Here is a 14,845-nt window from a genome sequence, read left to right as displayed (position 1 = left end):
GAAGTGCCGTAACCTACAGGGCTACGGACCAAGTGATGGAAAGTGGGATTAAACCGGATAGCTCTTTTCGACCGGCACGGACACGATGGGCCGAATGGCCTTCTGAGCCATAACTTTCTATGATTCTATGGAAGAAATGGGTTAGAAATGCTGTTCATGAAACCAGACATGGGCTCTAACAAAGGTTTGTATTTAACATCAGATGTTAGCAATATGTCAAACAAACAAAATCTCCTTCCACCACGAAACTGGGTGTAAATCACTTGCACAACAATTCCATATTTTGACGGAGGGAGAGAACACACGCACACACATATATCCCTGCCCCCACCCTGTGGCGTTGCATAGATAGTCAAGACAGATATAATTCAGTCCCCATTTTAAACTCATACATTCTAGTATTTCTGTATTGCCATTATAAATTCCTTTGTTCATACTCACAATAACCTGTGTTAATTTGTCACAGCTTCCTGCCAGTAACAGGAAATTTGTGCAAACATAAGGGCCCAGAAATTGCTGGAAAAATAATGGTGAGTTCACAGTTCTCGCCATTATTAGTGCCTTTTTTAAAAAAAACAGAAATTCGTGGGGAGGAAGAGATGCGCCTTGAGTTGCGAATTGCTACAAATTTGCACCACTCTGCCATTAGTCTCGCGAAAACGGGAGCTCCCCGTGAATGTCAAGAAATTGCTGGACTTGCGGCATAAATACCAATGAATCTTGCCACAAACATTTAGGCCTTGTATTTGATGTCATAGGAACCCTGTTAATGGGGTGATTTATGGTCCTGATACGAAACTCAACCTTGGAGGCCCAGAAGTGAACAATTGAAACTGTGGTTCACTCCTGCAGGCAGTAAACCTAGAGGTTTTAAAAATATTTTTCGTACTTTTCCTTTCTGTCTCTTTATCCAATCTTTCTTTCCCTCTCTTTATTTCTCTTTCTGTAACTAATTTGACTCTAATTCACCCTATTTCCTTCTCCGTAGTTTGCTCTGTTTCTTTCTCTATCCTTAAATTTAATTGTTTAAGGAGATAGACCATTGGACTTGATGTTTAGGATGTTCCAGATGCCCCGTTGACCTGTTATCAACACGCACTTCCAGCAATTTGGGCGCAAAAACGATTCCACTTTTTCCCTCACTCTTCAGGTTGTATTCATAGCACTCGCTCCAGCAAATGGTGGGCCAATATTTTAGATATATACAAGTGATTTATCTAACGTATTGAATACAGCAAATTAGGTCATCTGGTTCACCTTTAAATTGTTGAGTTACAGGTTGACTGGTCAACAGTTGAAGAATGACATTAATTTGTGAGTAACAAGTTACTCATGTAATTGATGTTGAGATGAGATTGATTACCTGGTGCTTACAGGAGGATTTGGATTTTCAAATGAATGAGTGCTTTTAAAGTCTACAATGTAATCTTGGCATTTGGATGATATCAACTCCTAAAGCTTTGTTTGTGGAGTTTGAATTGTTTCAACTCCTTTCTCTAGATGTCACAATTCAATTTATACAAGAAAAAGTGCCATGGCATGCAGATACACTTTCAAAATAATATTTCAGCATTACGTTGGTACAGCAGCAATGCAACATACAGACCAGACTGGAAGCGATGACTGTGTACATACAGCTAAATATGTTACTATAGGCATTAGACAGATTTATCTGTAGTGAACTTAATTTGTACCATTTGCTGATCGTGGGAAGAACACAGAGCCAAACAGCTATTCCTTTATTGTTGCCAGAGCAAATGCCTTTATTTATATCTTGAATCCAGGGAGGTCTACAAATTGGTTGTATGTTTTGTTCATTTTCCCACATAGAGTAACATTGAAAAAATATTGCTTGAACAAAAGTAAAGTATAATCTGTTTTGTTGAATTGAAATGGCAAAATTTGAAGTGAAGTATGAATCAAATTTAAACTTGCAATGACTACTAGAATTTGCTAACTTAAGAGTGAAATTCTTTTGTGTTAGTAGTGACATGCATTAAGGTGCTAAGGACTGGGGAGGCTCATCAATTTTGCCAATCACGTGCGAGCAATTCTATTCAATATTGCGCCTATAAGGAAGGACTCTTAAAATAGCCCCTCCCCTAGAAGCATGTGGTTATTAACATTGAGCCTGCTCAAAAAAACAGTAACATGTACCTTTTCCTACAGGCAAAGATCCTAATTGGCACTAGTTTATATATAATATTTTACATGTTAAAAAAATATATAATTGGGGCGTGTTGGCCTTTTTTTAACTCCTCGTCAGGTGTGGTTACTCATCCCTGCCTCTCCAGCAGATTAAGGATAACAAAGATCAGAAAAAGTTGTGAAAATGTTTTTAAATATTCATCTAATGACACCTAATTATGGGTTATGCCTAGGGTTATCAACCCTATAGGATTGCCCTGGAGTCTTCAGGAATTCAAGACTAATCTCCAGGACATTGCTGCGAGCAACCCAGGAGAAAAATCATAGGGGGCGTTAAAAAAAATGTTTTTAAAACAATTTTCTTTGAATACTTTTGTTTACTAGTTATAAAAAAATATTGGACATGGAGAAAAAAGGCTGTTTGACTGCCAGTCAAGAATCAACCAATCGGGTAATGAAGGGTCTGTTCGCTTTCCAATTGGCATGGGAAGGCGGTGCACCGCGAGTATTGAGATGTTGAGGAGTGTGGGAGCGGGGCAGTTGGAGGCAGGAGGTCATGTGATGATACCTCCAGGAATATGCTCAACCAGAGTTGGCAACCCTAGTTGTGCCTCCAGAAATAAATGTTTAACAGCAGTGCTAATGCCACTACTAAGAGGAATATCAGAATTCAAATTCTGCTATTCTTTTCCCTACTCCCCCACCCCAGACCATTGTACTCAAATTCAGTATTGTTCGGCTACTGTGCTGAGAGATGGGATTAATCAGGCGCACACTCGTCCTCAAGTTGGTGTAAATGTGCAACATGGGCTTAGCACATTTTGTTTTGCATACTGTGAACATAGCTGTTAGCATTTGTTTTTATTCTTGCTTTGAAATTAGAGTGAAGATGATGGATATGCATCGAGAAACAAAGTGGAGCAGCGGCCTGGAGAGTTTAAGTATGTCATATGAGCTGACACCTGTCTTTTATTGCCTGTGAAAGCTACTGTGGAATATGTTACCCTCTTGGTCTGTATACATGTGAAAAATCAATGTTGGATAAATTTGAAGAATTTTTGTGGGGATTTTTATGCTATTGATTTTGTGGGTGCAATAAAATCTGGAAAATGTACATTCATGCAGAATTTTAATTCAGTTTTATACTATTTACCATTGATGCCAAATAGTTAAACTTCAAATCTGATATAATGTTAAAATAAATGAATAATGAAACAAAATTCTGTGAAAACTGAAGTGTCCTACAGCAAATCAAAATTCAAATTTGACATATATTGGCTCTTCACTGCATTTATATCCTCCAACCTCTAATATAAGATTAGTTCTAATTTCCTCTTACAGGCAAATTGCATAAAATATTTCTTATACAAGACTTTTTATATTGATTCTAAACAGTTCATTTTCCAAGTTCATTCCTTTAACTGTATATTATAGATTTTTGCTTTGATTTTAAAAGAATTATAATCTGGAAAAACACTGTATTGCACAATGACACTATTGTGTATGGTGGTCATCAAAGGAGTCTTTGGACTAGGCAGGACCTCTTGGTTTTATGCTCTTGCCATGATTTAACCAAAATTACATGTGGTTGACATACTGCACATTTCATATAAAATCAAGCAAATGGATAACCAAATAATTGAGCAAATAGATATATTTGATACAAATCTTGACATGGAATCTTGTTTTATCAAGTCCCAAGTGATGATATAATGTACTAAGGAAAGTTTCAACAATAATCTGCTTTAACGACCAAGTATATTCCAAAAGGTATGGTAGGAGAACAAGAAGAGTATTGAGGGACTGGTCATGAAAGCAGAAAAATGGATGATTTATATAATTTTGGAGCACTTCATGAAATTCAAACATCTGAGTGCACAATGAATTAATTAATTGAAGTAATTACATAACGAATTACCTTTTGAATTGCAGTGCATGTTGTTATGTAGGCAGTCATGACAGCCATTCTGTAGCAGCAATATTTCAGTCATGAGATATAATAATATCATAGTAGGTACAGCACAGGAGGAGGCTATTCGGTCCATTGTGCCTGTGCCGGTTCTTTGAAAGAGCTATCCAATTAGTCCCATTCCCCTGCTCTTTCCCCATAGCCCTGTAAATTTTTTCCCTTCAAGTATTTACCCAATTCTCTTTTGAAAGTTACTATTGAATCTGCTTCCACTATTCATTCAGGCAGTGCAATCCAGATCATTACAACTCGCTGCGTTTTTTAAAAAAAAGGTTTCCTCATGTTGCCTCGGGCTCTTTTGCCGATCACCTTAAATCTGTGTCCTCTGGTTACCGACCCTTCTGCCACTGGAAACAGTTTCACCTTATTTGCTCTATTATAACTGTTAATGATTTTGAACACCTCTATCAAATCTCCCCTTAACCTTCTCTGTTCTGAAGAGAACAAACCCAGCTTCTCCAGTCTCTCCACATAACTGAAGTCCCTCATCCCTGGTACCATTCTAGTAAATCTCTTCTGCACCCTCTCTAATGCCTTGACATCGTTCCTAAAGTGTGGTGCCTAGAATTGAACACAGTACTCCAGCTGAGGCCTAACCTGTGTTTTATAACTGTGACCAGTTAATCTGTTTTTAGGTGGCATTGTTTGAGGGAGAAATGTTGCCACGGCACAGAGAACTGTGTGATGATATCCTCTGTGACTGTGGTGTATTATCCCTTCTCAACTTCTATGCAGCTTTGACGTGGTTGATCACACACCATGCTCCTCCAATGCCTTTCCTCTGATGTCCAGCTCAGTGGAATTCCTCTCGCTTGGTTCCACTCTTATTTATATGATCATAGCTAGAGCATCTGCAGCAATGCTTCTCATCCCGCCCCGCCTTTGCACCATTACCTCAAAGTCCCTGAGGACCTACCATTGGCACCCTCCTCTTCCTTATCTACATGCTGTCTGTTCGTGACATCATCTGCAGATGGGTCACTTTCCATCTGTAGGCTGACGACACCCAGATTTATCTCTTACCACCTCACTTGACCCCACCACTGCCTTTATGTTGTCCAACTGTTTGCCCAATATCCAGTCTTGGATGAGTCATAATTTCCTCCAGTTAAACATTGAAACCACATCTTTGGCCCCTGCCACAAACTCCCCTTACCACTGATTTTCCTGCCCCCCAGCCAGTAACTCAGGCTGAAACATACTGGTCGCAGTCCTATTCGACCGCAAGCTGAGCTGCTGACCCCATATACCCTCCATCACCAAGACCACCTATTTCCACCACCGTAACATCACCCACCACTGCCCCTGCCTCACCATCTGCCGTTGAAACCCTCACGCATGCATTTGCTAGCTCCAGCTCTGCTATTCCAATATTTTCCTGGCTGGACTCCCATCCTTGACCCTCCTTAGGCTTTAGCTCAGTCCTTGTGCTTAAATCACTTCATGGTCTTGCCTTTCCCTATCTCTGTAACCTCCTACAACCCCTCTCTTTCACCCCCCCCTCCCCAAACTCTGCGTTCCTCCAACTTTGGCCTTTTGTGTATCCCCCCCACCCCACTCCCTTTGTTCCACCATTGGCGACTGTGCCTTAAGCTGCCGAGGCCTCAGCAATTCTCTCCCTAAACTCCTCCCCTGCCTCTTTTCAAAGCCTCCTTAAAACCCACCTCTTTGACCAAGCTTTCGGTCACCCCACTTAATAGCTCCTTCTTTGGCTTGGCATCCATTTTTGTCTGATTATGCTTTTGAGAAGTGCGTTGGGTCAGTTTTTCATGTTAACAGGTGCTATATAAATCCAAGTTTTTTTTTGATCGTCGACGAGTCCCATAAGATAGCCACCTAAATCACTGGAACTGTTGGACAGGACCTCTGTTTGACATCCCATCTAAAGTACATGTTTTGAACAATGCAGCACTCCAGAGTACGGCATTGCAGTGTCGGCCTCAATAATACATTTGAACCCTCGCATGGTGCTCAAATTCACAGCCATCTGACTTAGAGCCAAGAATGCAACCAACTGAGCTAAGCTGACATAATGTATGTTGCGGGAGTATCCATTGAGGGAGGAGGCATTGGATGAAGATGGCAGGAGACTGGAATGAAGGTTCATGTAGAACATTGAAAATTATTAAAATATCTAAAACTTGCCCCTAAATAAACAAAAAAGCCAAATATTCTTTCTGTTGTGGCAATTCCCTTCATCTCACGACTCCAGAAACCAACCACAAGCTTCTGATTAGTGAAAATGATCTTTTAAGCTACTTGCAAACCTGATAGTAATTTTATGCACCATTTCTTGTTGGGATTTTTCAGTACCATAGGTGAAAAGCCACATTCTTAGATTATGTTGGGGAGGGGGAGTGGTCTCGTCAGTCACCTTTTTGAAATTTGAAGATCCTGGCAATTTAGCCAATCAGATTTGAAAAGCACTGGAAATTCCTTTTCATTTTAATAAGAATGCTCTTTTTGCCTTAATAATTTCATTCTTGCGATTATATATCCTCTTTAACAATTTGTGCATGTTTGTTACTGCTAACATGTTTTTTAGTTTAAAAAAATAACTTTTAAGGGTGTAGTGCTGTGATACAGCAGATTAGGAAAGATATTTTGCAGTAGTGTTCAGTTAAACTGTAGCTTTCATATATTAGCAGAAAGAGGTTCAGCTTGTAGTTCGATAGATACTATAACATCATACCACCCCTATAATATTACTTTGATGGAATCAGATTTCCTGTTAGTCAGACCATCTGCTCATAGCGTTCTGCATTTTGCAAATGTTAGTGTTAATATTATTGATTACTCTTGCACCACCATCAATTTTGATGGCATAAGCTCTGTATTTCATTTTTAAAATCAGGAGCTCAAATCAGAAAACTATTTTTACACATTCCTTTTTTTTGTGAAATTATGTTATAATCTTGCCACAGTTTTTTGAGTGCACATGGAGTAAATAAAAATTGCAGCATTGAATAGCGTAATGTGAATACTTGCCAGTGTGAGGCTTTCTTTACAACCATTGGTCTCGACCAGATATTAGGCTGGATTTGAAGGCTACCCACCTGGTGCAAATTGGATGGGTGAGCAGTTAAAATCCACCTGGTTATTAACCCATGGATATCCGCCCAGATCCTGCCGTTTCCAATTTTTAGCAACAGTTCTCGACCTGCGACCAAGCCACTCATTCAAAGCCGGCAGTGTCATTCTTTGAATACGCAGCTTTGGGTCCATGATTTCTTCGGGCCCTGACTGCAATTTTAACTCTGGCCTGAGTGGGGAAACTCCCAGGTGAAGGCCTGTCACAAGAGGATGGGAAACAGAAGAGGCCATTCAAGGTAAGCGTTTACTTTCCTTTTGTGGAGTGCTTCACGAGGAAAGTTTTTAGGCCTCCCCAGACATTCCCTGCCCTGCCCCCCCCCTGCTCACCTGAGTGTCGGCAGCCACTTTCTGCCCACCCGTTTTGAGCAGGCAGTCAGCTGGCGATATGTTAATGAGGTCCGGCAGTTAAAAACGCTCTGTCCTCATTCCGCCACTGGCATGAAATTAACTCGCCAGCGCTGTTTCCCGCTGCAAGTTGAAATCCACTCCATTGTTCCTCGAGATTTGAGAGGGAGCAGGTTACCATGTACACTCACACTGCAACAAGATTAGGTTGATATTAATAGACACTAACTGACAAACTAAACTGTGATGGCAGTAAATTGAAGCTAAGACAGCAAGAATGTTTTTCTGGCCAATTTAAGTGACGGAACAAAACACTTGTATTTTTCTGACTTTTTTTCTATTGCATGTAAATTTTAATGAGCAAAAAGTACATATTGGTGCAGCTACTGGTAGACTTGCATGTGGACACTACTGCTCATACAGTAAGGTGTATGTATGCTGTTTTATCAACAACATCTGTCTTCTGTTATGATTCGCACAAGAAAAAATTATACTTATGGAGAGACTAATTGGACAACAGGGTTTCAGCTTTCACGTGTCTAAACAATGGATAATAGTAGATATCCTTGTTACAGACTGACTTTTGTACTGCATTCAAGATTGATGTCAATGCCTTGTATGCATGACATTTAAAATATCTGAAGTAAATGCATATGTTTTTGTTAAGTTTCTTTTAATTTAAAAGCAGACCTTCACTGTTGTGACTATTTGTCTAAGTCATGTACAATATGTTCTGCTTCTAGTCATGTTTATATAGATATATATATTTCAAGCAGCTCAAATTGTTCATTATAAAGAGGAGGTTGTGTGGGTGGGTGTTTTCGTTGACTCCAATTTTCCATTTAGGAATCATTTTGTTGTCATCTTGCATTGATTGGATGGTAATGCTGAAAAACAAACATTGTTTGGAAGCCATCTGTAGGGAATGAACATAAACGATGTTTACATTTCTCTCTAGATACCTAATACATTCGATGCATTGAAGCTGTTATTCACGACCATCTTCAAAAGAGACTAACCATTATAATGTGTGTAATAGAATTAAGTTGGGCCATATTACCCTCTCCTCTAATTGAAATGAAATGGTAGCCATAAGTTTTTAAAAAATGGTGTGATATTGGTTGAAAGCACTAATGGACTATCATCAGTATTTATCACTACGAGAGTTCCTATCCATCCGAAAATAAATTAATGAGCATTAGCAAAAAATGAGGGGATAAAGCCAATCTTTATTTGTTACAGCCATTAAAATAAACTTCTGCAGCATTCCGCAGTTACAATCAGATCAAAAATGGGGTCTTTTACTCCAGATGAGAATTGGCACTTAGTGCATTTAAGGCAAGGTTTTGAGATCACATGAACATACAAATTTAAGAGCAGGAGTAGGCCATTCGGTCCCTCGAGCCTGCTCTGCCATTTAATAATATCATGGCTGATCTGATTGTAACCTCAACCCTACTTTCCCGCCTACCTACTATAACCTTTGACTCCCTTGTTAATTAGGAATCTGTCCAACTCAGCCTTAAAAATATTCAATGACCCTGCCTCCACCGCTCTCTGGGGAAGGGAGTTTCACGATCCTCAGAGAACAAAATTCTCCTCATCTCTGTCCTAAATGGGAGACCCCTTATTTTTAAACAGTGTCCCCTAGTTCTAGTCTCCCTCAAGGGGAAACATCCTCTCAGCATCTACCCCTTCTAATCCCCTCAGGGTCTTGCATGATTCAATAAGGTCACCTCTCATTCTTCTAAACTCCAGTGCATACAGGCCCAACTTGTTCAACCTTTCCTCATAAGATAACCTCATCATCCCAGGAATCAGTCGCGTGAACCTTCTCTGAACTGCCTCTGAAACAATTATGTCCTTCCTTAAATAAGGAGACCAAAACTGCACACAGTATTCCAGATGTGGTCTCACCAATGCCCTGTACAATGTAGCAAACCATCTAGGAACATAGGAACAGGAATAGGCCATTCAGCCCCTCTTGCCTGCTCCGCCATTTGATAAGATCATGGCTGATCTGTGATCTAACTCCATATCCCTTAATACCTTTGGTTGCCAAAAAGCTATCTATCTCAGATTTAAATTTAGCAATTGAGCTCGTATCAATTGCCGTTTGCGGAAGAGAGTTCCAAACTGCTACAACCCTTTGTGTGTAGAAATGTTTTCTAATCTCACTCCTGAAAGGTCTGGCTCTAATTTTTAGACTGTGCCCCCTACTCCTAAAATCCCCAACCAGCGGAAATAGTTTCTCTCTATCCACCCTATCTGTTCCCCTTAATACCTTATAAACTTCGATCATATCACCCCTTAACCTTCGAAACTCCAGAGAATACAACCCCAATTTGTGTAATCTCTCCTCGTAACTTAACCCTTGAAGTCCGGGATCCTGTTCACGACACTTCAATGATCTATGTACTTGAACCCCTAAGTCCCTTTGGACATCCACTGTTTTTAACTTTTTACCATTTTAGAAAGTACCCTGTTCTATCCTTTTTTGATCCAAAGTGGATGACCTCACATTTGTCTACATTGAATTCCATTTGCCACAATTTTGCCCATTCACCTAATCTATCAATATCCCTTTGTAATTTTATATTTTCATCTACACTGCTTACAATGCCACCAATCTTTGTGTCATCGGCAAACTTAGATATGAGACTTTCTATGCCTTCATCTAAGTCGTTAATAAATATTGTGAATAATTGAGGCCCCAAGACAGATCCCTGCGGGACTCCACTAGTCACATCCTGCCAATGTGAGTACCTACCCATTATCCCCACTCTCTGTCGCCTTTCGCTCAGCCAACTTCCTAACCAACTCCGTACTTTTCCCTCGATGGGCTTCTATCTTAGCTAACAGTCTGTTATGTGGGACCTTATCAAATGCCTTCTGGAAGTCCACATAAATAACAACCATTGACATTCCCCTGACCACTACTTTAGTCACCTCTTCAAAAAAATTCAATCAGGTTTGTCAGGCACGACCTACCTTTCACAAATCCATACTGGTTCTCTCTGACTAACTGAAAATTCTCGAGGTGTTCAGTCACCCTATCCTTAATTATAGACTCCAGCATTTTCCCCAAAACAGATGTTAGGCTAACTGGTCCATAATTCCCCGGTTTCCCTCTCTCTCCTTTCTTAAAAAGCAGAGTGATCTGTGCAATTTTCCAATCTCGAGGGACAGTTCCTGAATCTAGAGAACTTTGCGGATGTCCGAACTATAATCTTTCAATGTGCTCACCTCCTTCCTTCAAAACCCTGGGATGGAAACCATCTGGTCCTGGGGATTTGTCACTCTTTAGTGCTATTATTTCTACTTTTATATTCTATTCCCTTTGCAATAAATGACAACATTCCGTTTGCCTTCCTAATCACTTGCTGCACCTGCATACCAACCTTTTGTGATTCATGTACTAGGACACCCAGATCCCTCTGTACCTCCGAGTTCTGCAATCTCTCTCCATTTAAATAATATACTGCTTTTCTATTCCTCCTGCCAAAGTGGACAAGTTCACATTTTCCCACGTTATACTCCATCTGCCAAATATTTGCCCACTCACTTAACCTATCTATATCCCTTTGCAGACTCCTTATGTCCTCTTCACAACTTACTTTCCTACCTACCTTTGTGTCATCAGCAAATTTAGCAACCATACTTTCGGTCCCTTCATCCAAGTTATTGATATAGATTGTAAATAGTTGAGGCCCCAGCATTGATCCCTGTGGCACTCCACTCGTTACATCATGCCAACCTGAAAATGACTCATTTATGCCTACTCTCTGTTTCCTGTTAGCTAACCGATCCTTTATCCTTGCTAATATGTTACCCCCGACACCATGAGTTCTTATTTTGTGTAGTAGCCTTGAGTGTAGTAGATCTTGCCACAACAGTGGTACATGAATAGTACAGAGGGATTTTTTTCCCAAATGCATGACTGTAGTGGCTAATCATAAGGAGTAGAAGGCTACCCAGGAGGACGTAGGCAGCACACAAATCCCACCAGATTCTACCCCAGTGCAGAGTGTCTACTTTCTGCTATCTGTACAGGAGGAAGCACAGACTTGGTGAGGAGGCTCTGACTGGAGTGTACCGTCTGGAGCAGGAAGACCTATAGGAAAAGTCAACTGTCTGTAATGCCTTGAAGGTCACCACTATCCTCGATTTTTATTCCATAGGGATCTTCCAGGCACCCACAAGCAATACCACAAAAGTCAGCCAGTTTGCTTGACTTTTGGATATTATTTCTGCACGTTGAAAGACTGCGGCTATAAAATGGGTTAATGCTTTCAGTGCTTATGTTTAAAGTATTTTACCGCTGTTTGTCCCTTGTATGTCATGAGCTTCTCTGTTGCCTGTGGATATGCCTTAATACTAAACTAGGAAGATTACTCTTAGAGTACTGTGCTCAGTTCTGGTCTTCCAAAAAGGATATAGAAGCACTGGAGAAAGTGCAGAAAAGATTCGTAAGAATGATACCAGAATTGAGATCGCACAACTATCATGAAAGACTGAGAGGTGACCTGATGATAGGTCTTTAAAATTATGAAAGGGTTTGATTGGATAGACATAGAGAAGATGTTTTCACTTGTGGGGGAGACCAGAACTAGGGGCCATAAGTATAAAATAGTCACTAATAAATCCAATAAGGAATTCAGGAGAAATTTCTTTACTTAGAGTGGTGAGAATGTGGAACTTGCTACTACATGGAGTGGTTGAGGTGACTAGCATAGATGCATTTAAAAGCAAGCTGGATAAACACATGAGGGAGAAAGGAATAGAAGGTTATGATGAAAGGGTTAGATGAAGAGGGGTGGGAGGAGGCTCTTGTGGAGCATAAGCACCAGATTGGACCCGTTGGGCCGAATGGCCTGTTTCTGTGCTGTACATTCTATGTAATTATCATTATATGCATTATCATGTGCTTGTGCATATGGACACATTGATGTAAGCTATTGTGGAAAATACAGAATATATGACAAAATGGTGCGTACCAGTAGTTTTGTGGCCTCTTTTAATCTTTTAAGTCCCAATACCTTCCAGACTTCCTTTCCCATATAAAACATCCATTGCTAGGTTCATTTCTCATATATTTGTGGTCCAATACCTGTTGCATGCTGTGCTATTGAGTAATGTTCAAGTTTTGCTATTAAATGTAAGAACATTAGGGAATTATATCAGGGAATTCCTTCTTGCATTACCTTCTCTTTCACATAAATAACACAATTTGTATAACCCTGCTATTTTCACTTCTACTTTATCTGCTACATCCTTGATAACATTTCCCCGTTGTACAATTTTTTTTGCATGTCCATTTATTTCCTGTGCTCTTTTAAGTTGTGCAACTTCTTCCATAAGTTTTCTTCGGTTCCCCAAATACTTAACTCTGCGTCCATTCTTTCAGCACCAAATTAACAGGCTTGTAGCCTCCTTTGCATTAGGCAACTATCCTTCCCCCACCACAAGTATCACTGTAAGCTTCCATGAAGGTTATCTAGGCTTGGTCGCTAAATCTGACTTTAAGCAATTTTGGTTTAACAGTCATCCACAAATACTGCACACTCCCCAATTGCATTTAAACATTTACAGCAGCGAAGTGACTCATTCGCTGCGTGGGAAGCATTAAATGATCGTTATTTTGGATGCATCATGATCTGTTATACTGCCGTTGTTAGGAAAATTGCGATTTATATAGGTGTTGCATTTCAATGAAAAACGAGCATTTCTCCCATTTTTTTTTTGAGGGAAATCTAGTTCATTGTTACTTCCCTGTAACTAGTAAATAATAAGATTATAATAGTTCTGAACATTATCTGTATTTGTAAAATTAAAACTCTTGTGTCTAGAGTGGAACGTAGGAACAGGAGTAGACCATTTAGCCCTTTGAGCCTGCTCCGCCATTCAATGAAACCATGGCTGGTCTGTGACCTAATTCCCTATACCCGCCTTAGCCCCATAAACCTTCACACCTTTGGTTAATAAAAAAAATCTATCAATCTCAGATTTAAAATTAACAATTGAGCTAGCATTAACTGCTGTTTGTGGAAGAGAGTTCCATACTTCTACTATCCTTTGTGTGTTAGAAGTGTTTCCCAACTTCACTCCTGAAAGTCCTGGCTCTAATTTTTAGGCTATGTCCCCAAGTCCTAGTGCATTTGTAGCACATCCAACAGGTTTGGGAAAATTTATGTAGGGCAAAAAAATCCTGATTTCCTCAAACTTATCGATCAAAAACCACTTTTTTTAAACCAGTCAATCAAAAATGGTGGACATGTTGAATAATTTAAATGGTGGACATGTTGAAGAATTACTTTGCGTCAGTATTTACAGTAGAGAAAGAGGATAGCATGCCAGAAATCCCAAGAAAACTAATATTGAATCGGGGCCAGGGACTCAATAAAAATAACATATGAAAAACAACAGAGATGAAGAAAATAATAGCACTAAAGAGTGACAACACCCCAGGACCAGATGGTTTCCATCCCAGGGTTTTAAAGGAAGTAGGTGAGCACATTGCAGATGCTCTAACTATAATCTTTCAAAGTTCTCGAGGTTCAGGAACTGTCCCTCTCGATTGGAAAATTGCACATGTCACTCTGCTTTCTAAGAAAGGAGAGAGAGGGAAACCAGGGAATTATGGACCAGTTAGCCTAACATCTGTTGTGGGGAAAATGCTGGCGTCTGTAATTAAGGATAGGATGACTGAACACCTCGAGAATTTTCAGTTAATCAAAGAGAGCCAGCATGGATTTGTGAAAGGTAGGTCGTGCCTGACAAACCTGATTGAATTTTTTGAAGAGGTGACTAAAATAGTGGTCAGGGGAATGTCAATGGATATTATTTATATGGACTTCCAAAAGGCATTTGATAAGGTCCCACATAACAGACTGTTAGCTAAGATAGAAGCCCATGGAATCGAGGGAAAAGTACAGACTTGGCTAGGAAGTTGGCTGAGGAAAAGGCGACGGAGAGTAGGGATAATGGGTAGGTACTCACATTGGCAGGATGTGACTAGTGGAGTCCCGCAGGGATCTGTCTTGGGGCCTCAATTATTCACAATATTTATTAACGACTTAGATGAAGGCACAGAAAGTCTCATATCTAAGTTTGCCGATGACGCAAAGATTGGTGGCATTGTAAGCAGTGTAGATGAAAACATAAAATTACAAAGGGATATTGATAGATTAGGTGAATGGGCAAAACTGTGGCAAATGGAATTCAATGTAGACAAATGTGAGGTCATCCACTTTGGATCAAAAAAGGATAGAACAGGGTACTTTCTAAATG

At 40.0% G+C, this 14,845-nt stretch overlaps 1 protein-coding gene across 11 annotated transcripts in view; it reads left to right on the top strand.

Moving 5' to 3' along the window:
• Positions 1-14,845, top strand: part of ctbp1 (C-terminal binding protein 1) — a 312,129-nt gene that overhangs the window by 163,060 nt on the left and 134,224 nt on the right. For 7 of the 11 annotated variants that reach the window (XM_067982459.1, XM_067982489.1, XM_067982504.1 and 4 more), the window contains one exon: positions 3,031-3,089. The exons of the other annotated variants lie outside the window; for them this stretch is intronic. In XM_067982459.1, the coding sequence (XP_067838560.1) occupies positions 3,031-3,089 (59 nt within the window). Of the gene's footprint in view, positions 1-3,030; positions 3,090-14,845 lie in introns of those variants that run through there. 11 annotated transcript variants of the gene reach the window in all.

Source organism: Heptranchias perlo, chromosome 1 (genome assembly GCF_035084215.1).
Source record: "Heptranchias perlo isolate sHepPer1 chromosome 1, sHepPer1.hap1, whole genome shotgun sequence".
NCBI classification, from domain to species: Eukaryota; Metazoa; Chordata; class Chondrichthyes; order Hexanchiformes; family Hexanchidae; genus Heptranchias; species Heptranchias perlo.
This window is presented reverse-complemented; position numbering and strand designations above follow the sequence as displayed.